The sequence below is a fragment of the Culex pipiens genome, chromosome 2, assembly GCF_016801865.2.
Source record: "Culex pipiens pallens isolate TS chromosome 2, TS_CPP_V2, whole genome shotgun sequence".
Lineage (NCBI taxonomy): Eukaryota > Metazoa > Arthropoda > Insecta > Diptera > Culicidae > Culex > Culex pipiens.
This window is the reverse complement of record NC_068938.1, coordinates 145,981,573-146,003,476: the sequence shown is the minus strand read 5'-3', so window position 1 is coordinate 146,003,476 and position 21,904 is coordinate 145,981,573. Positions and strand designations below refer to the sequence as shown.

Sequence of the window (21,904 nt, the reverse complement as noted above, 5' to 3'; positions counted from 1 at the left end):
AGCAAGGATCTTTAAACATTAGTTTTTTAACGTAAATAGCAATTCAGGAGTTTTAGAGAAAAGTGATGATTGGGTTGTGTTCAGGGCACTTTTAGAGCTCTATAAGGCCAATGCAAACATTTTTCAAAGTTTTTGTCTTCGGCTCCTGCCTGGGTCGAGGGGGGGAGGGGAAATAAAAAAATAAAAAAAAATGAAATAACAAGCCATACTCTCAACATTTGAATGCAAAAAGTGTTTTAAAATGCATGTTACACTAGTTAAGTTATTTTGCAATCATTAGTCTTCCAAAATTGAAAGATTTGACGAAAACAAAAAAATTTGCGATACGATCGAAAATTTTCAAAAATTCGAAATATTTTTAAATCAACCCAATCATGCTAAAAATGATTCTGAACGCAAGGGAATGCATTTTAAATTGATTTCAGCTGATTGCACTTATATTGACGTTGAAATTTTGAAGTTTTTTTTTTTCCAAAAAAAATATTTTTTTCCCCCTTTTTTTTTGAGGGTGGGGGGTGGGGAGACAAAAACATTAAATAAAATTTGTTCCAGCCTAACACAAACATTTTTTTACAAGTCAATTTGGACTTATGGGTAAAAAATTACTGCCACTTTAAGGTAAAAAATAGAGCTAAATTTGAAACTTGTATACCGTAAACTGGGGTTACTTTGATAGCCCAGGGTGACATTGATAGAAATTTGATTTGGCCACTAATTTTGATACATCCAATGTCACAGTCACATTTTTGCATATATGTTCGACAATAAGCTATCCCTTAAAGCTCACATGCTCCAAATTCTCAAAAATGTTTAGATATTAATTTGACGGGCATTTGAAAAACCTATCAAAGTCACCCCAGTTTACAGTATCTCGAAAAAGCGCAGGCCAAATATTAGCACTACAAATACTGAAAAAATCTCAGGGGTATTTTTCTATAAATTCAAGATATCTTCATTTGAAAATGTCTAATTTTCAAGGAAAAGGTGTATGGGACCACCCTAACGAAATTCAATAATTGTCCACTATTTGTTATTCCATGTAATTTTGCCCGCTGAATCTGGATCTGCCCTCAGATTTGAGCCAAAGTGTCAAATTATCGATATTTTGGGTTTATTTACATAGAAACACAAAATATGAAAAAATAATAAAAATTGTAATAATTTTTTTATGTCAGAAAAATAAGCAATTTTATTTCTGAAAATGTGTACTTTTACCATTTTGGAGGTGTACTGTGTACTCAAAATATCTGTTGCTACTGTGTAATGTTTTTAGAGAAATGTGACTCATCTCAGGTCACCCAAACAGTTTGTTGATTCAACCGGCGATTGAACCACCGCATGATTCACACACACCCGTGGTCACTTATCTTCCCGCGAGTATCTTCCCTGGAGGCGATAACCACACAAAAATATCGTAGAGTCCATATCTCTACCGGTACCCGACCGCCCCTCCCGTTACGAGCTGAGATTCTAAACTGGCGTCCCTTCTCGGAAGGATCCACACACCAAGGTTGAAATGTTTATAAAGTTGTAGTTTTTGCTGCCACATGAGAGCTTCGACAAAACCAGAAATCTAACCCGGCTACTGGCCTTTTCCTCTCCGATGGATGCTACCGGTTGATGAGATCCGGACGACCGGGCGCGCGGACGGAATTAATTATGGTCGATTTCTTTCTTCATCTCGTGTGTTTGCGCTGGTACGATTTGTCATCTGGGAAAATCCCTCGACGGCGTCCACACGTCTGAAGGATACACGACATGGGGCAATAAATCAATTGCGATAGACGTTCAATTGACGGTAACGCAGAGCTATCGGTGAGCTACAGGTCGAGCGGCTAATTTATGAGAGTTATTTAGTGGTTTCCTGTGGAGGATTGAGCTTGTCCCGAAAAACACGACTGATTGCGCGTCAGGTGAGCTACTCCTAAGCGAATCATATTTTAATGAAAAAGAATTCCTTTTCTAAAGTGATGTCCAAGCAATTGCTCAACTTGTTCAAGTGCACCGCCACGATTAGAATCGTTCGGCGATTGATCCCAAACACAACAAATTTCCTTAACCCATTTTCCAGGAAATCGTGAGACATGCCTCGTGGCCAGCAACCGCGTGCCGCGTACAACCGGTAGCTGCTGCACTATTTGTCAATCAGCCGCTTTTAATTAATCGCGTTTTATGCAACTCTAAGCACTACTGAATCACTTCTAGCATGCACCGACAGCAGCCCGAGAGTGATTGGTCAGCACAGAACCTTAGATGCCGCTTTTATGATAATGAGGTGGCCACACGATTTCGCACACGAGCGCTGACCGGTAGTTGCTGCATTGTGAATCTCATCACGATGCAGCCCCCGTTATTGCTGCAATTTGGTGCCGCTGAAATGCTGCAGCGCGTCATGTAGTACAAATTGGATCGTCACCGGGCGTTTGGCGATGGGAAGGGGGTTTTGCATCGGACGGGGGTTCCGGCCTAATGCTTTAATGTTTTAATTAAAATGAAGTTATTTACTCTGGTTTAGATTGGCAGATAGTTGGGGGGGCTTTTTTCATTTCTGTTTAACGGGGTCGATATTTTGAGGAGTTACAAAAAAATTACGAGATAATTAATCATACAAAACAAAAAAAAATCATCTTCTCAATAAAGCACTTCTTCGTTCCGCCCAGAAATGACGCCGTACCGCGCACAACTTAATCCAGGCCACTCGTCGCTTCCAAGTCTCCCGGTCAACAGGCTCTTGGCGGTTACAAAATCTACTACAAACGGTTTTTGATTTACGCGCCAGGTTCAGAATCAAGTACCATCGACGAGCGCGACTTTTCTGTGTGCGGACATTCCGCCTCAAACGGTTATTTGATCCCCTCTTGAAGTTGCACTCGATGAAGCCTCTAGGGTTGCCAGCCGGTTTGGTTGATGAACATATGTCGAACGAAAATTTCAGGATTTCAATTGTTCAAATTGAACAAATCTTGAAATAACCTTCTGACCTCTTCTTGCCATTGTTCCGGATTTGTACCCTAAGAAAATAAAAAAATAAAATCCGAGACCCTTTGACGCCATTTTGGCAGCAGCAGATTTGAAACGAATTAATGCAGTCGATAAAATCGAAAGCCCCCTCGGGTTCCCGCGAAACTCTTGTGAATAATTTTAATTAGAACAGGCCATATCGGAATCGACGCTCAACGGTTCCAGCCAGTTCCAGTTGCGCCCCGCACACAATTGGGACGTCCCGCGGTGTTATTATTGCGATTTGTTGTGTTTTTCTGTGTGACTTTCCACGGCACGGTATGGCACTCTCACTCGATCCACGTGGTGGAAAAACGACCTCCCGTGGGGTGTGTCGTTTTGTGACTTTTGTGAGGGAAAATTCTCATGCATAAAAAAAGCCTCTAATTGGGAACAATTGCACACGATGAGCGAGGTTTGCGGCCAGGGTTTTCGATAATTTAGCGTAATTTGTGTTCTTGATTACTTTGCAGTGTATACATATTTCCGAGAAAGATTTATTGAGAATCGCGCTCCAAAGTAATGAACTGTCGCAAAACATCAAACACAATCTCGGCGCCGTCACCTTGCAAGAGGTCTACTAAAAACGTAAGCCGCAACTAGTTTCCACCCCGGCAGCGCGGCACCGCTGTTTGCCATCAATAAAGGTAATAAACGTAAATTCTACCGCTGCTCAAACACGCCGAGGAGAGGGTTTCAATCTGGGACTAAAACTGCCGCCGCGTCGTGCTGGGAATGAGTTTTAACCCTTAGTTGACTAATGACTATTTTAACTTTTAACATTTAAAAATGTCTTATACTAAGCGCAGATGCCTTTTGACTAAAAAGATGAGAAATTTCTAACTTTTTTCATTTTTTCTTATAGAAAATTTTAATTTTTGAAAACATAACTTTAAAATGGTCAAAAAGCAACATGATAAAAATTAATTTATGAGCTAAGGTCCACTAAGGGTTAGAACAAAACATGTGAATTGCGAACCCTCGCTGGTTTAGCGATAAAAATATATGCGGGAGAAATCGGTCTGGAACAGTGATAAAAACTAACATTACAAAAGACGACTACCGCCTGGGAGACTTATCGTTTATAATGTGTTGACGAAGGTGTTTGCTTTCTCAGTAACCGGTGTGCCAAGTTGACTGAAAATTGACATCAGTTGAATTTAACCAATTGATTCTTATGGGTATACGAACCAAAATTGTATGTGGGTCATTCCAGGTAAACTGAGTACACTTTTGGACTCGACCTTCACCGATTTGGACCAAACTTGGAGAGAACGTTCATCTATCGATAGTTAACAGAAATCTCAAGTTTGGTGCTGATTGGACCTCTATTTTTGGCACCGCCCTCTTTTTGACGATTTTCTAAAAAACTTTTTTTTTCTTTTCATCATAACTTTGCAACTATTTGATGAAAAGACTTTCTACAGGTTGCATTTTATAGAAAATTGTCCAAGGAATTCGATAAAAATAAAATTTCAACCCTTAAATGCCCACTCATATTATATTTTAACGTTTTAAGAGTTAAAATTCAGTTTTGACCAATTCCATATATTTTTGCCTTCCTCACCTCACTGAGGCAAGGCTATAAAATCACTCGAAAAATGAACTTCTTAAATACACCTCCTAGATATACCTTTACATATATCTATCGACTCAGAATCAAATTCTGAACAAATGTCTGTGGGGATGTTTGTAGACATGATTTTTTTTCACACGATTATCTCAGAACTAGCTGAACCGATTTTGGCCGGATCCGCCTTATTCTGTTCGTTTTGGGGTCCCCTAAGACCCTATTAAATTTTATTCTGTTTAATGAAGTACTTTTAAAGTTATGCCAAGAAAAAGTTTTTTTGTAGCTGCAAAAAAGGGTGATTTTTGCATAACCTCAAAGGCCGGATCTTTTTGCTTACGCGCGAGAGTCGCGCAGCATGCGTAGGGATTTTGATCTGACCACGCGGGGGATTGGCAGCCACACCCCCTTGCATGCGCATCGCCCGGTTGCCACATTGCTTAAGCAGTGTCTGCGTCTCTTCTGGAAAAAATCTGTATTAATTATGTTGCTGCATCATTTTGTCTCGACAAAGATTTACACGAACTTTTTACTGAAATATATAACTCATGGGACTTTTCTCCTTTATTTTGGAGAGTTGGTAAAAAAAAGAATTGAAAATTGCTGTTCAAGTAAAATCAATAATTATCGAGAAATTAAAAGTGAGAGTGTGTGCAACATGGAGTTAAACTTTCTATGAAGTTACTGTGAAGATTACCATGGCACTTTGAAAAGTTTAACTCCATGTTGCACGCACACACTCTCACTTTTAATTTCTCGATTAAAAAAAATGAAAAAAACTAAAAAAAAATTAAATAAAACTCTTAAATTAATTTGTAAAAACAACCTAAAATACAACATGAATGCGAGGAAGGCAGCAACCACCTTAAGGTGGATAAAGTAACGTTTTATTTGTTTTATTTTATCATCATCGTGTTCCCCAGACAATTTTACATAATTATCAATGTAAACCTCAAATTAAAATGAACTATTGGCGAGATACAGCGGTTTTACTGAAAAAAGATTGATTTTTCCAGCACTCGGAAGTATGAATCCCGCATAGTTTGGTTTTTATATGTGAGAAACTTATTTCGGATTTGAATTCATAGGACAGAGCGTAGCGCAAAATCAAATTTTTGCCTTCCTCACCTCACTGAGGCAAGGCTATAAAATCACTCGAAAAATGAACTTCTTAAATACACCTCCTAGATATACCTTTACATATATCTATCGACTCAGAATCAAATTCTGAACAAATGTCTGTGGGGATGTTTGTAGACATGATTTTTTTTCACACGATTATCTCAGAACTGGCTGAACCGATTTTGGCCGGATCCACCTTATTCTGTTCGTTTTGGGGTCCCCTAAGACCCTGTTAAATTTTATTCAGTTTAGTGAAGTACTTTCAAAGTTATGCCATGAAAAAGTTTTTTGGAGCTACAAAAAAGGGTGATTTTTGCATAACCTCAAAGGCCGGGTCTTTTTGCCTACGCGCGAAAGTCGCGCAGCATGCGTATCGCCCGGTTGCCACATTGCCTCAGCAGTGTCTGCGTCTCTTCTGGAAAAAGTCTGTATTAATTATGTGCTGAATACATTATACATTATTTTGTTACGACAAAGATTTACACGAACTTTTTACTGAACTATACAACTCATGAGACTTTGTTTACTAAGACTAGGGGGACAGCATACAAATCCATCATCCATCATCCATCATCCTTATGTTGGCATATCAGCACTTTTAAATTCAATTACAGCCTCCCCTTTTTCTATTTTATTTTGGAGAGTTGGTAAAAATTGCTGTTATGGTAAAAACAATAATTATAAAAAATTAAATGAACAAAAACATTTCAAAATTAAAAAAAAAACTATTAATTTGTAAATGCAACCTAAAATACAACATGAATGTAAGGAAGGCACCAACCACGTTAAGGTGGATTAAGTAACGTTTTTTAGTTAAATCGCTGTATCTCGCCAATAGTTCATTTTAGTTTGAGGTCTACATTGATTATTATGTAAAATTTTCCGGGGAACACGATGGTGATAAAATTGAAAAAATAAAAATATATGGAGTTGGTCAAAACTGAATTTTAACACTTAAAACGTTAAAATATAATATGAGTCGGCATTTAAGGGTTGAAATTTTATTTTTATCGAATTCCTTGGACAATTTTCTATAAAATGCAACCTGTAGAAAGTTTTTTGCTCAAATAGTTGCAAAGTTATGATTAAAAGAAAAAAAAGTTTTTTAGAAAATCGTCAAAAAAGATGGCGGTGCCAAAAATAGAGGGATGGTCCAATCAGCACCAAACTTGGGATTTCTGTTAACTATCGATAGATGAACGTTCCAAGTTTGGTCTAAATCAGTGAAGGTCTAGGAGTCTAAAAGTGTACTCAGGTGGACTGGAATGACCCATGTTCTGTTAGAAAAAATTAATCATAGAGCAATTCCAGCCCAAAAGATCAATTTTCAGGTACCGTAAACTGGGGTCAATCGGGACACTTAAGGGTGAATTGGGACAGCAGTTTAACCATGATGTAGCACAATATTTTGATTTTTCTGGTTGGTTTCAGTTAGAACAGACTCAGGCCAACAAAATGTGTACATCCATTTCCAAATTTAAAAGCATTAGGTGCTCTAAAAACTGCTGTCCCTATTCAGACTGTAGTCCCGATTCACCCCAGATTACGGTACTATTTACTGGACGCTCTCAGATATCAATGAAATTTTGTAGACATGTTTACCTTGGCTTACATAAGCCTTTTTTTCTATAAATGGAGCCGAGAATGACATTTGAGTTGTTATTTAAATATTAAAAAGCCAAATCGACTCGAGGCTCGAGCCAAATTCAAACTGGGAAGTTGGTCAAAATTCATTTAAAAGTTTGTTGTCATTTTTAGAAAATATAGTGATTTTAGAAAAAAAATATAAAAAAGTCCAAACACTTCTGATTTTATTTTCAAAATATAAAATCAAATTCACAATTCGTAAAATTGGTTTTCAAAAACTATGTTTTTATTCTTATTTTTTTTGTCTTTAAATTATTTGAAAATATATTCCATGGAAGGAAAAAACAGCAAAAGCTAACCAAGAAAAAAAAATAAAAGAAAAAAACAAAAACTATGGAACTTAAATGACTGTGAGACTTAAAAATATATTTTTTTGTTGTTGTCTTTTTTATTTGATTGATACTTTGTATGTACTTTTTCTATGCCCAAAGAAGACTTTTTGCATCATTAGTTCGTCCATACAATTTTGGTAGCTGTCCAAACAAAAGAGGCTATCAACATAGTCCAAAATCTGTGTCTTAAGAAGGGATTTTCTGAATTTGGTGTCTTGGGCAAGGTTGGAGGTGGTTAGGACTTCTCAGATAAAAGTAATAGTTACTAACATTTCTTTTGTTAAATACGTGACCTGTAAAAGTCATGACCAAGCTTGACCATCTCCTTATTGTTTTCGAAAAGATCAGAAATTTTCCTATGAATTTGTATCAAATGCATTGAAGAGCGAACCAATAGTTTGAGCGACGATAACTCAGCAGCTCGATTTTCGATGACAAAAGATAAACTATCGTGAAGTTTTATTGGTTTTCGATCAACAATATTTTCAAAATTTTGAAATCATTCCTTACTTGAGTGCATTTGTGCCTTTTAAAATGTTAAAGTTGATAACTATCTTTTTTATGAGAAGTCCTAAGCTATATCTGCAAGTTGCCCAAGACACCAAAATCGATCAAAAACCTGTGTTTAATGCACATTGAAAAAAAATTGCCTTCGTTTATGGACAGCTGCACAAAATGTTGAGGTTTATTTCGAAATAATTATAATAATTTGGAGTTATTTGATTTTTCTATGAAAATCATTCAATCAGCAACGATTCAAATTTGTTTCACAAGCCATAGATAGTGCTTTTGACAACCTCATATTGCTATCAAAGTGCCACAGAGCCCTCATTCATCAACCAATATCAAGTAGTTCAACTAATGCCCCAGCGCCACATAAAATGATATCTCCAAACGTTTTGCCTCTTGTGTAACATCTTATCGCCAGTGTTTGTATTCACACTCTGCCAACACAGCTACTCCTGAAAACCAGTAGCCCCCGAAAAACTGTATGCTAACACGTGTTTTTTTCCGGGGCCCCATCCAGGCCAACAAAAGTGATAACAACCGCTGCGCTGCCCCCAAAGCCCCCGTGATAAAGAGATGACACAACATCAATTAAAAACTATGTAAACAGAATCACAAATTGTTATCTAATGCCAAGAGTCGTGTAAGCCCCCTCTTTTTTCGTGCGGAACGTCCGGAGTCCGGAGGGAATCAATTTAACAAGATTGCTTTTGATTGGACACTTTGATAGGGGGAGCCTCGATCGCTGTACGACACGGTTGTGATTTGGAAGAGCAACCTGTTCTGGTCTTAGGTTTTTGCCTGAAAAAGCTTCAGCACAAAAAAGACGGTGCTTCGCCGCACACGTCCAGGTATGTATCGTCATCATAAGTCACGATGATGATACCCTGCTCCTCCGCGCGAACCCCCCCGGTTTGGAACCTGTTACGGTATGACGTGCACACTTGACTTTTGGAGGAGTGCGGCAGCACGTTGAAATATTTGCTCTCGAATTCTTCGGAGTCCTCGGCATCGTAAACACTGATAAGTAAGTCGTTGGTTCTCTGTTGGTTTTTTACTTTTGGTTCGAAAGCCCCATTCCTTGGTGCAGCTGAATTGGTAGAGTGGAACTGGCTGCTCATCAGGTTCCGAAGTGATGAAACCGTTGTAATAAATTCGTTAGCGTTAATGGCACTTGGTGGCGATTTGGCAAAGCAGAGGGTGTAACTGAAAGCGACAGAGATCAAAATTAATTACATCTTTCACGTTTTTACATCTATAGTCCATATTTGTATTTCATGAAATTATGGATAACTTTCAGACTGATGGTTATTTTGAAAAACAAATCTAGACTTGGCTGTACCCCTGAGGCGACATTCGCCAAAATTGATCATTTCTCGCCGGCGTTTCTTTCGAACGCCAAATACGCTGTCACTCCACCTCAACCCTTTTTCCCAGTTCGATCTGCTCCTGCAGGCCCAGGCCCCACTCCTAATTAATATGCCGATCGTGTGCCCGAAAAATGGCGTCTGTCGGCCCGACTCTTGCCAGCCGTCGCCACCGCCACTCAACCTGTTAACTCTCTTTATTGATCTCACTTGGTTTTTCCCCCCGTCGTTGCTTTCGCGTTGAGATCCTGTCTGAACGATCCGCACAGGTTGCGGAGTCCTTGTTCCCCCGTCGCTACAAGACTCAAAGACGTCAACCGTTGGCATTTTGATGATCGACATTAAGCGATACGCGAGCGCAAACTTCAACGCTCTTTTTTAGTCTTGCCCGGGTTATGTCGTTGGTCGTTGGTGTGATGGACATGAAACTTGCTGTCCTGCCGCCGCCGCCGCCAATCGAAAATTATGTGATGTTGATACCAAATTTTTCACACTCTTGTGCTTTTTTATCACGTGGACACCGCACTTGTCGCCGTTGATGATCAGATTTCAGCACGAGGCCGTCGACAGTCGTTGGCCATCAATTTTCTGATCGATTCGCTCGTTCATCACAAATCGCCGGATTGTGTGTGTGACAAACAGGCAATCATATTTATAGCGTTGGACAGACAGTGGACTTGGTGGACCTCGGTGCTCACTGCGTGCCGGTTGGGAAAATTACATGTCGAGTTGGTGGTAGTTGTAGACTAAGAAGAATTCTCTTGAATTAGAAATAGCAAACCTTATCGAAATTGCTGTGTATAATCTAATCTAATCTAATCAGACCCTAGCGCAGCCAATCTTTCGAAGGGATCCTGGAGAGTGCCTTAGGTTAGATGACGCCTAGCACTCTTCTTGTCATTTATTAACATTTGTAGTGCGCCATTGCATCGAAATGCATTGAAACATGACAAGCATTAAAGCGGACAGGCCTACTGCGTAAAGCCGTATCGCAGAGATGACTCGTAATTGGGTTGAGTTTGAGCACTGAGTGTTCGAACAACAACACAATTCTGAATCGGCAGGGGAGGAAGAAGCTTGGGGACACACCACCATACGCTCCGAGATTTGGTTGTATTCGTTGGGAGCACCATGCTAAGAAGGTTTGGTACTCCGGGACCCTCTGGGATGGGACATTGTATTTCCACGAATGCCCTGGACATTATTTGCCGTGGTTATAGCGCCACAACTCGCTCTCTGTAACAGTATTTCTAATTCCAGTCCACGCTCACCAAGTCGTCATGGCCTAGTGGTTAGCATTTTTGCTTACCGATCCAAAGAACGGAGGATCGAACCCCGCCTCGAGCGACTTTGATTTTTCGTTCATATTCATCATTTCAAATTTATGTGTTCTTAACTTTCTCGTTGGGAGCAGATGGGAATCGAACCCAGAACCATTCGCTTACAAAGCGAACACCGTAACCAGTCAGCCACGGCCGCTCCTTATCGAAATTGCTGTGTATAATACTTAAAACAAAAGCGAGAATCTACTGTAATAAAATATATGAGCAATTCCAGCCCAAAACAGGAATGTTAGGTACTTTTTCCTCGACCCTCTCCGATTTCAACATGTCTACCTGGATAGTAAATTAGCATAAATCATCAAAAAAACGAGTTATTTCGAAAAGTGGTCAAAGACAATCTTATGGGAAATTGGACGAGCTTTCCGGTAAAAATATTTACGATACTGAAAAATCAAGTCTGTCATGTAGAAATTGTCAAAAACCATCAAAACATGTTTTTCAACATTTTTATTTTTAAAGCTGCTGTAACTTCACAAGGTTTGGACTTAGGACAGTAGTCAACAAGGAGACTTTTCTGTAAAATTGTCTGGAGAATCGATTCCCGTATTCGGTTTTTGAAAATGTTGACGTTTAGGGCACTTTTCAAAAAAAAACAGTTTCAGTAAATGATTTTTGTGTTTTTTAGGTGAGTTGCTCCATCCTGCATTTTTCGTGAGTCTATTTGTAACATCTAAAGGCTATTTTCACAAAAATTTTGAACGAAAAAAATCGATTCAAATTTGACTTTTAAACTTAAAAATTAAAAAATCTCATAAAGGTGGCGTGTTTTTTTCTTTCAGTGCATTTTTTCGGAAAGCCCATCGGATTTCCTACAAGTTTGTCTTTGACCACTTTTTGATACGATGCAACGGCTTCGAAATATAGAAATATTTACATTACGAATTACAAAAAATATTTAAAACACTTACGCCCTTATCAAATGTCGTTATCGAGTGAAACTGGTTCCATATACACAAATATGGCTTACATAAGCGTAGGATAACGTGTCTACAAAGTTTCATTGAAATCGGAGATGGTCCGGCACAACCGATTCCCTATTTGACATGGAATTGATCATATTCGAAAAAAATTCTCGATATTTTTTATGATCAAAATAACTGTAGCAAATATCAACATACTATTCAAAATTGTAGTTTATGCAATGAAAAATGATGACGAGATGGCAGGGAATTAACTAAAATTCAATTCTGTCAACTGGAGCATTATCAGGAAGCCCAAATATATCATACATTTAACTAAGATTATGTTCAAAAATGTCGAGTTGTTTTATCAAACAAGGCTCTGTTGAGTTTGAATAATACGCATCCGTATGAAATAACCAAAACAGTATCGAAAAGTATTATTTTCGATGCAAGTGCTGGAAAGTTGATTTATTAAGCACTCAAATGAGTATTTATATGAACTTTGCTGAAAAAAAAAACAAGTTTTCCAAAGAGTGGAATACATTTTTTTGTAATTTTAATAAGTGTTGAATCCTGCAAGAATCCCACACCATACTGAATACATCATCATAATTGTTTACTTTATTTTGCAAAAAAGCTGATTTCTAACCAAATAATATATTTTGTTAAAAATGCATGAAATAATTAATTATAAAGAAATTATTCCTTTACATTTAAACTCATCTGACAAGTTTTTGACAAACAAATTTTAAAATAACAGTTATCAGTTTGAAAAGAAAATCTTCCATTATTCTGTACACCATAATAAACAGCAGAAAAAAATACATTTTCAATGTTTTATTTAATATAACTGCCTTCTTTTAACAAATTCAGCTCTTCAGTATCAATACTGCCAATTTTTGATTAAATTATGAATATTTTGTAGCTTGCAACGAATGTTTTTATTCTATGTCTGAAAACATTTTTTAAGCTTTCCGGTAGAAAAAACCCCAAGAGAGTACTAGTGAGGGCAAAACGTTAGACAGAAACTTGCTTTTTCCGAATTTGAGTTTTATTTACAAATAATGTTAACAATTTCACTTGATTGTTTTAGATTGTTTTAGTTGGAACTGGTCAACTTTAAATTTTTAATTGATAAATTAAATAACATTCACATTTTTTTCGAATCATTTTATTTTTTCAAAGAAAACAAAAAAGTACTTGTACTATTTAAACTATAAATCAGATTATTTTTTGAAGAAATAAAAATTGATTGGTTATCTCACAACTGCCTGTAAGGAAGGGTATTGACCTTATTCAATTTAGTCTATTTTTACAATTTTTTATGTAATTTAATTTTGCAATTTGTAAAATGTCATAACGTTTTCATCCTGTAATTTGAAGTATTGTACTATTTTAATGCGAAATCAAAACATGCTCATGCTCAAGATTCACAAGTTAAACTCCCCACCGGCAACTTCTGAAGACATCACACCGCAACTGCAACCGGTCGGTCGCGCCAGGAATATCGCCTAGGAATGCACGCCACGGTGCAAACGGAATGAATTATGACCAATTGTAAGAAAAATCTCTGCCCGGAGCTGGCTGCCGCCGTGACCGTGACTCCACAGGGCACGTCATGTTTTCACTGTTTTTATTTTTTTCTCTCGCGGGTTCGTTATCAACTCCTCCCCCACCCACCAGGTGGGATGTTCACAACGGGCCGAGTTACCCAGAAGCTCTGATTTCTGATAGGACGTCACGAAGGCTTCCCGGCCAAAGCCGCCACCGGCAGTAATCGGTTTCAAATTACCGCAGATCATGATTTTCTTGTTGTTTTCGTGGGTGGGTTGTCTACATTTGTTCCTTAATCTGTTAGCTGAAGCTGAGACCAACAAATCGCGATACAGGTCGTGAACCAGTGATGCTCTGTGTATTACTATGAGGTCTACAACGGATTTTGAAGGGGGCCTAATTGAACGACGAAACTATTGACACAATCGACTTACGGTAGCACTTGTTCAAAGATTTGCTTTCGGATCTCGTCCGAATCCCTCGCGAGCTCAACCGACTTATCTTATCAGCGGACTCGTAAGCCCACCCGTCTCCGTGATCCTCCGGCTCGTTAATAAATATTTAAATTCATTTCACCTGTGAGCCCCAGTTTGGGTTGGCGTTATCTTTCGCAACGTTGCTCGTTTCCTGTCACCACCATCACACACCGCGAGTTTCTTATCGAACCTCATCACACGACGTTATCACCATCATCGTCTTGGGCTCGGGCTTAACATTTGCACACCGTGCTTATCTGCGCGAAGGCTAATCCGGGCTAACTCTCCCGGTAGCGCCTCACGGCTCACGGGCAGCATAGTATGACTCAGGGATGTAGTTTGGGTTCAGGTTTGTCATAGAAGATTTAAATGGATAACATTTGATACAAGTTTAAATTACGCATTGTCTCAATTTCATATTCTGTCAATTTCCCGCAGTCAAGAATCTTTTTTTTTTTGTTACGATAGAGAGAAGAGATTTATCATTAGGGCAAATTAATGACTTTTCACTACTCAAAATTGATTAACCTATAATTGGTCAAAATTGAAAACTTTTCCGACAGAATTCTATTTTCGAAAAATCAAACCTTATACACCCTACTAAGCCCAGGGATTTATCAACGCCAGCCTCCCGCTGAATTGCAACTGGATTAAAACGTGTTTTCTTTCTTTTTGCGCTACCTTCCAGCTCACCACAGCATCCTCAGTCGGCAGCCCAACAGAGCTACCACCGATCATACGAGGACTACATGCAGCAACAACAGCAACAACAACAGCAAAACCAGCAACAGAGTCAACAGAACCAGTCATCACAGGCCAGTTCACCGCTACCCGGAGGCGGAGGTAGTGGTAGTATGCTAGCCCCCCAGAGTCCGGGAATGCTCGGCTCGGCCGGCGGCAGCAACGGCATGATGCACTCACCGCTGATGCAGTCCCACTCGCCGTTGCATCCCTCGAACGCGGGCCTGCTGAACTCGCAGTCCCCGCTGCTGTCGAACTCACCCCTGATGAGTCAGTACTCGCCGTATCAGGACGTCATACCGACGATCCTCCCGCAGGATGATCCCGGCGGATGGGGTGGCTACACGCTCGCTCCGGGACCGTATCAGAGTGAATTTTGTGCCTCCAACTATGGGGTGTTGCACCAGCGGCAAGCCTACGGGGGTCCCGGGGGGAAGATGGGACCCCACGCGACGCTCAAGAGTGCCAAGGAAGCGCGCATCCGGCGACCGATGAACGCGTTCATGGTGTGGGCCAAGGTCGAGCGGAAGAAGCTCGCCGACGAGAATCCAGATCTCCACAACGCCGATCTCAGTAAAATGCTAGGTGAGTGTTGTTTATTTGGATAACAATTTCTTTAGCAAATACACGTTGACCTATTTTCTAAGTTCATTAGATTGCGTTAAAGTTAAATATGAAACATTCGTGAAATTTTCCGATCTTTTCGAAAACAATATTTTCAAAAAATTTAAATAAAGACTAACATTTCAAAAAGGTCAAACATTCAATATGAGAAAACTTCAACTTTCCTGTTTTTAAACCTTTGCATGGCAATATCTCAGCACCAAAGGGTCGTATCAACAAAGTTCAAAAAAGCAAAATATAGAGAATTTTCTCAGCAAGTTTTTTTCAAAAGTGGGCAAACATGTGCACTAATTTAAAAAAAATATGAAAAACTGCGACTATTTTCAAAAAAAGCTGCCTGAAAATGGCTACAAATTGAAAACGGCGCACTGTATCACTTTATAAATTAATCAAAATCGACCGATATTTCATTTTTTTAATCAGTATTGATTCAAAAATCATAACTCGGTCAAAGATTTTTAGCAAAACCAAGAAATTTCTGAAAAGTTGGCATTTGATGTCCCCTAAAACATATCAAAAACTTAAAAAATAAAAAGTGTTTTTTTTTTGCAAATCAAGTTTTAGTGACAAAAAGTTAAATTAAAATCACCAAATTTTTGTTTACCGTGTATCATTTTTTTTATCCATACCTACAACTTTGCCGAAGACACGAAATCGATCAAAAAATACAGATTTTTGAATTTTCATATATCATATTTGTACACGGAAAAAAAATATGATAATATTCATCAGGAAATTGTGACGGATTGAAAAATGTGTAATATTACATCAATAAATGATGAATTTTCATCAGATTCTGGTGAATATTCATTAGGTTTACATCTTCACACATTTTTTAGGTAATATAACTCAAAAATATCCAACCTATCAAATTTTCAACATTCCAAAATTCATCTCTTGAGTTTTTTTTGATAAGGTCCTATAAACAAATGTAAACATTGAGTGTATCCCGCTTACTCCGATGGACTTTGACATAAGGTGTGAAAGGGATACACTCAATGTTTACATTTGTTTATAGGACCTTATCAAAAAAAAGTCAAGATCTTTTTTTTTTTGCTGTGTAGCTGCCAAATTTGTATGGAAAACAAGCCTAACCCGACAAACTTCGTCTTGTCTTTTTTTGTTTCTTGACGTTTTTAACTTTTTTGCTTATTCAGCCTCCTGTGATCAAAATTTGAGTTTACGTAAATTTTCCCATGCAATCTGCAGATGCTCCGGAATCGGTCCCAGAGTGGCCAAATTGTCAACTTATTAGCGTAAAAACCTTCCTTGGGCTTATACGAACCCAACGCAACAAAAAGCACCTCTATCCGACGCTCCGTATTGAACTGATTCGCGTTCGAACAAAACCGTCGAAATTTTTTATATATATAGATTATATGGACAAACTTATGATGCAAAATGGCTTCTTTGGGCGTACCGAAGGCACCAAAAAAGTTTCAGCAGGATTAAAAAGTACAAAAAAATGATTGGCCGAAATCTGAGAGAATTGCTCAATAAATAAAATTTATTTTATCTTGAATCAAACAAAGCTTGTATCTTTTATTATCTTTGAAAATTATACCTTTCGAAAAAAGAGCAGCCTTATTTTTATTACAGCGAATGAAAATATTACTAAATTCAGTTAGTTTCTTAGAAAAACTGATAAAAAAAAACTGAATAATTCTTCATATCGAGCTTATTAATTGAAAACTTATAAGATTTACTGAAATACCCTTTGTTTACTTAAATACCATTTATTTATTATGTTGTTATTAAAAAAAATATTTGAGAAAATTGATGAATTTTTAAGTAATTTCACGGAAATCTTCAAATTTTACTCGATGCCTCTGTGCTCTCTTGTATTAAGCTTGCTGGGATTCCTATCTAGTTAGCATAGGAGAGCACAGAGGCATCGATCTATTAGAATTTCACATTAGAACGGAAAGAATCACTTATTGTATTTTAATTTCCAATTGTTTCTTACTTTCTATAAAAATTAAATAACAAATAAATTGAAAGACTCAATTGTTCATTTCTATTCCTAAATTATTTATTGATATTTAAAAATAATTAATAATTGTTCAAAATTTGTTCTAAAAGTTGCAATTTGTTTGTAGATTTGCTTCAGATAAGGCTCAAATTAATTTAATGTAAAACAAAAGCTTTCAGAAAAATAAATTAAAAGCAATTTAAATTTAAAAAAAATACAATCTACACTTTTCTTCAGAAAGTCCTTAACAAATAAAAAAGGAAATTTAAAATTCAATGTTGTTAAAGCTATTTCGTAGATAATTTACCCAATGAAAAATGTATTTACCAGCATTTTAACAATGATGTCCCTTTGCATTCTAATAAATTTTTTATGTGTTCAATATCGCCTAAAATAACTTTAAAATTGATGAGGATGTGTATGTATTTTAGGCAACATTTGTTTTAAATTTTCAAACGATCTTGATTTTACTCTAATTCAGCCAGAAAAGGTTAATTCCAAAATGCTTAAAACATATCCTGGTTTGCTTATTTCTTTTTTTCAACTAATTTAAATACTATTTTTGTAAATTTTTCCGCAAATTTGATCTGTTCAAAATTTAATAATACTAGATTTTCGTCCCATTTTAAATCAAGAACCAAACCCAGAAAAAAAAAATATTCTGCTAGCTGAGTTTCGTATTGTATTATTATTTGTAATGTAATTGAATATAAGTTTCAACGAAAAAATACTGCCCTATCGATTTATTTCAAGATTACAAATACAAGAATACAAACAATGATAAAGAATACATAAAAAGAATTTTAATATGTCCTTTTCATTTGAAATGATGTAACAAAACAACTCATGAGTAATCTTTGCAAAACAACAACTCAAATGCCAAAGTCCGATTGCCAAATCTAATTGCAAAACGGAAGACCCTCTCCTATATGTCTATATATCAGATAAGTTTCCACCTGAATTGCTCGCCAATGATCTCCGCCCAAAATTACCCAAATCATCCGATCCACTCACCGTACTCCCCAATTCAGTTGTTTATTTCCACCCGCGACCGTTCCTCCCGAAAAAAAGAATCATTAATCTTATCTCGACCATCCCCCCACCAGCCCCTTGCCAATCACCTGTGCCGCGTTATCATCCGTTGGCCTTCAACTGCCTGGTCGAACTTTAAAAATATATTTTTCCCTGAGTCAGTTTGAGGTTAGGTCGAGAGGGTAGTGCCGTGTGAAACCGCTATGTTGGGTAACCAAGTGACGGGACAAAATTTTAATTTCCGGTTCGGTAATTGTCGACCGGAAATTGCCCACTCACACTAAAAATCAAATTTTGTTTTTATTGAGGTTGAATTGCCAGTTTTAAGGGGACACATTATTTTTGGGCGCTGTTTTTATCAGTTCAGAGTTGGAGACTGTTGACTACTCTTCTGAACTGTTTGCGATAAGATAATACTGTGATGGCGTTTCATTTTACTCAGGATGAATGATTTTACAACAACTTTTGATTGGGATGCGGAAATTGGTGTGATAAATTGTAAATTTGAATTTATAACTGTTGTTGTTGTTAATTCATTTATTTCTGGCAGCTTTTATCTTCTTGGTCATTCGCTGCCCTGAATTTATAACTGTTTTTACATTTTTGTATACATTGCAGTGAAAAAACATAAAAAAAAACATTGAATTGAACAATTTAAGCAATAATACTGCAAACAAACTTTTTCCTTAGAATTGTCGTCTTTATCTTTCTATTGAACCCAATTAACACCGGCATTTACTGCATAAATTATCATAACATCAAACCGATATTTTTAGACTCACATTAGCACGCTAAACCGATTCAAACATTCTTTCCTTTCTTCACCCAAAGATCTGCAAGAATCAACCGCTCGCCACGCTCCGCTGAGCTGATAAATTTCCTCTCTCTCTACTGCCAAGATTTATATTTATTGATTTTGCATTCCCCCATTCCACCCTATCCGCGCGAGAGAACGCCGTGATTCTCTCCCGCGAAGCGCTCTTTCTCCCTCATTAGCGATTCCGCTTTGGCTCGCTCTTCGCGCCGATAATCCGCTCCTCTCGCTCCGCTCGCTCGTTTCATCTCGCTCGCACGAAAGATTCGAGTTCACCAATACAATCACCGCCTTTCGACACCGCCCTCTTTTAATTCGATATCCATTGGTCGGTTTAGCATAATCTCGGCTGGGGCGCGCGCATGAGATTTCTCATTTCTGCGCGCTCTGATTTCTCTTTTCCGACGAGCTTTCTCCACCATATCGCTTCTTTATGCTTCATTTGGGAATGCTGCTGCTGCTCTCTTTTTCTTTTCAAGTGATGGACGCTAGAGCGGCGCTTTCTTAATGTTGCTTATGTTTATGCATATGCTCGGGGTGAAAACGCCCAGATCCGAATGATTGTAGGGAAAGCAATGGTCCATACTGAGCGATCGCGAACATGATCATCATACTGAAAATAGAAAATGTGGTAACACAGTAGATCACCGTGATGACAAATAAATCATGTTGATGATCTTGCACTGCTTCAAAAGGGGTTTGAAATTGTTTGCATAACTTTTACAGGGCATCATAAATCCTGCAAGCCCTTTCTAACATTTGTTTGACTCGTTGTACGAAAATTCATGGAGAATCAACTTTTAATAGGTATGTCTCAAGGAAGTAATAGTCCAACAAGATTTTGTCTCTCAGACTAAAACTGAAATATTGATATTTGCACTACGGAGTGTTATTTGAGAGAGTGTTACTACAATAGGGACTTCAGATGATCGAATCACGAGCAAAAACAACATTAAATTTACGCTCTGTTTTCTTTCTTGTAACATCAAATTCGAGTTCTGCGATCTCATCTTAACACAATTTAAGTGCTTGATTGCCTGTAAGTATACCAATTGCATTTTCTATATGTTTTATGACCGTCATTTTGGCCGAAATCATGGATATAAAAATTCTAAGTCACTTAAGAGTAGTGGTGGGGTCATATCCGAGCTCAACAATCAAAAATAAGATCCGAAGCGAAACTTTTTCGAGGCCTTCGAATAATCGAGTCCAACAAAGTCTTGTTCAACAAAGTCTTGTTGGAAATGATCAAAAAAATATTTTTTTCAAGAAATTTAAATAGATAAAAAAATATTATTAAATTTCAGCCGATTGTTCAATGCATCATAAACTTGCTACTTGTACTTAGTTTCGGGAGTTTCAGACTGAAAATAGATTCTACTCCAGCAAAAACAAAATCACCTAAACTCATCAAAACAACACACAAATTTCAGAGTAGAATAAGTTTCCTACAACATTATGATGTTTTTGTGTTTTTGAAATGTGGGCTCATAAACATTATTCATTTTGATTAGCGCACATGACGAAATCGCTGAGTTCCAGCAAAGCGACTTTTTATACTTTTTTCACATTACATTACCGAATACATTTTTTCAATATTTTATCACCCCTATTTTGGCCGCCACCTCGGATTTAAAATTTCCAAATCACTTTGCAGCAGGCCTGCCCAAACATTTTGGCTCTGTTTTCACATTTTTGATCGTCAAAATAACAATTTCCAATTTTTCTTGGTTTATTTAATGGCATCGGTACTCAGATGACCTGTCAACATAACCTTGACAAAAGTTTGAAATAGTAGTTTATGCAACAAGTTGCAAAAAGAGGATTTTTTCAGCACGAGTCGTACATTTATCCAACGAGGTTCACCGAGTTGGATAAATACGACGAGTGCTGAAAAAATCAAGTTTTGCAACGAGTTCCATACAACATTTTTTGCAATTTCGAAAAACACTCATTGAGTGAAATTTTAAGTCAAATTTTCATGTATTTTGACAATAAATCGTTTAAATCATTTTTTTTTGAAAAGTGTTACTTTTCGAAACAAGTGCTGAAAAGTTCAACTTTTCAGCACCCATTTCAGTGCTGAAAAGTAGAACTTTTCAGCATTTATTTTGAAAAGTGTTGCTATTCGATTCTGTTATTTTTGGTACAGAAAAGTAGGCTATTTCGTCGTTCAAGAATGACAGGAAAAGTAAGTAGTTTCACGACGGAATTGCAAAAAATATTTTTGCAAGTTGTTTTTATGTAAGTTTTAAGTGAAAACCTGCTCCGGCCCGCGGGCTTTAATTTATATTAAACTGAACTTCAATTTATCTTATAATTAAAAATCTTTTTAATTTTAATGTGATCTTGAATTAAAGTGTTTGACCCACAAAACTTTTTATAAAATAGAGGTTATGCAGCAAAGCTAAAAAACTCGTTTAAACATTTTTGAAAGCACATTTTCGTTATGATAATGAGTTCAGCCCTAATTTTGGACAATATTTCACTAAAAACAAGTACTTTGAAATTGTGATTCATTTGATATTTTTCTACGCTACTTTAAATTAAATTTAAGCAAAATTGTTATTGTTCATCTACCTAACCATATGTATTGTGTTTCCAAATGTCAAATTTTTAGGAACTTAGTTGAACAATAGAGTGAAAAGAAAAATTTAAAATTTTGGAAAATCTTAAGTGATACTCGCTGGCTCTTTTTTTAAGGCAAAAAATAGAATGGGACCATCCATAAACCACGTGGACACTTAAGGGGGGGGGGGGTCGGCCGTTGTCCACGATGGGGGGGGGGTTGAAAAAAAGTGTCCCTGTGGTTTATGGATGGTCCCAAAGATTTATCATTAAAATGAGCTCGATTTTGTACGGCTTGCGGTTCCAGAGATATCGTTGTTTGAAAAAACTGAA

At 37.4% G+C, this 21,904-nt stretch overlaps 1 protein-coding gene across 1 annotated transcript in view; it reads left to right on the top strand.

The window, feature by feature from the left end:
• Positions 1-21,904, top strand: part of LOC120414881 (putative transcription factor SOX-15) — a 109,324-nt gene that overhangs the window by 44,137 nt on the left and 43,283 nt on the right. The window contains exon 2 of the mRNA XM_039576204.2: positions 14,509-15,146. Within this exon, the coding sequence (XP_039432138.1) occupies positions 14,509-15,146 (638 nt within the window). The remainder of the gene's footprint in view (positions 1-14,508; positions 15,147-21,904) is intronic.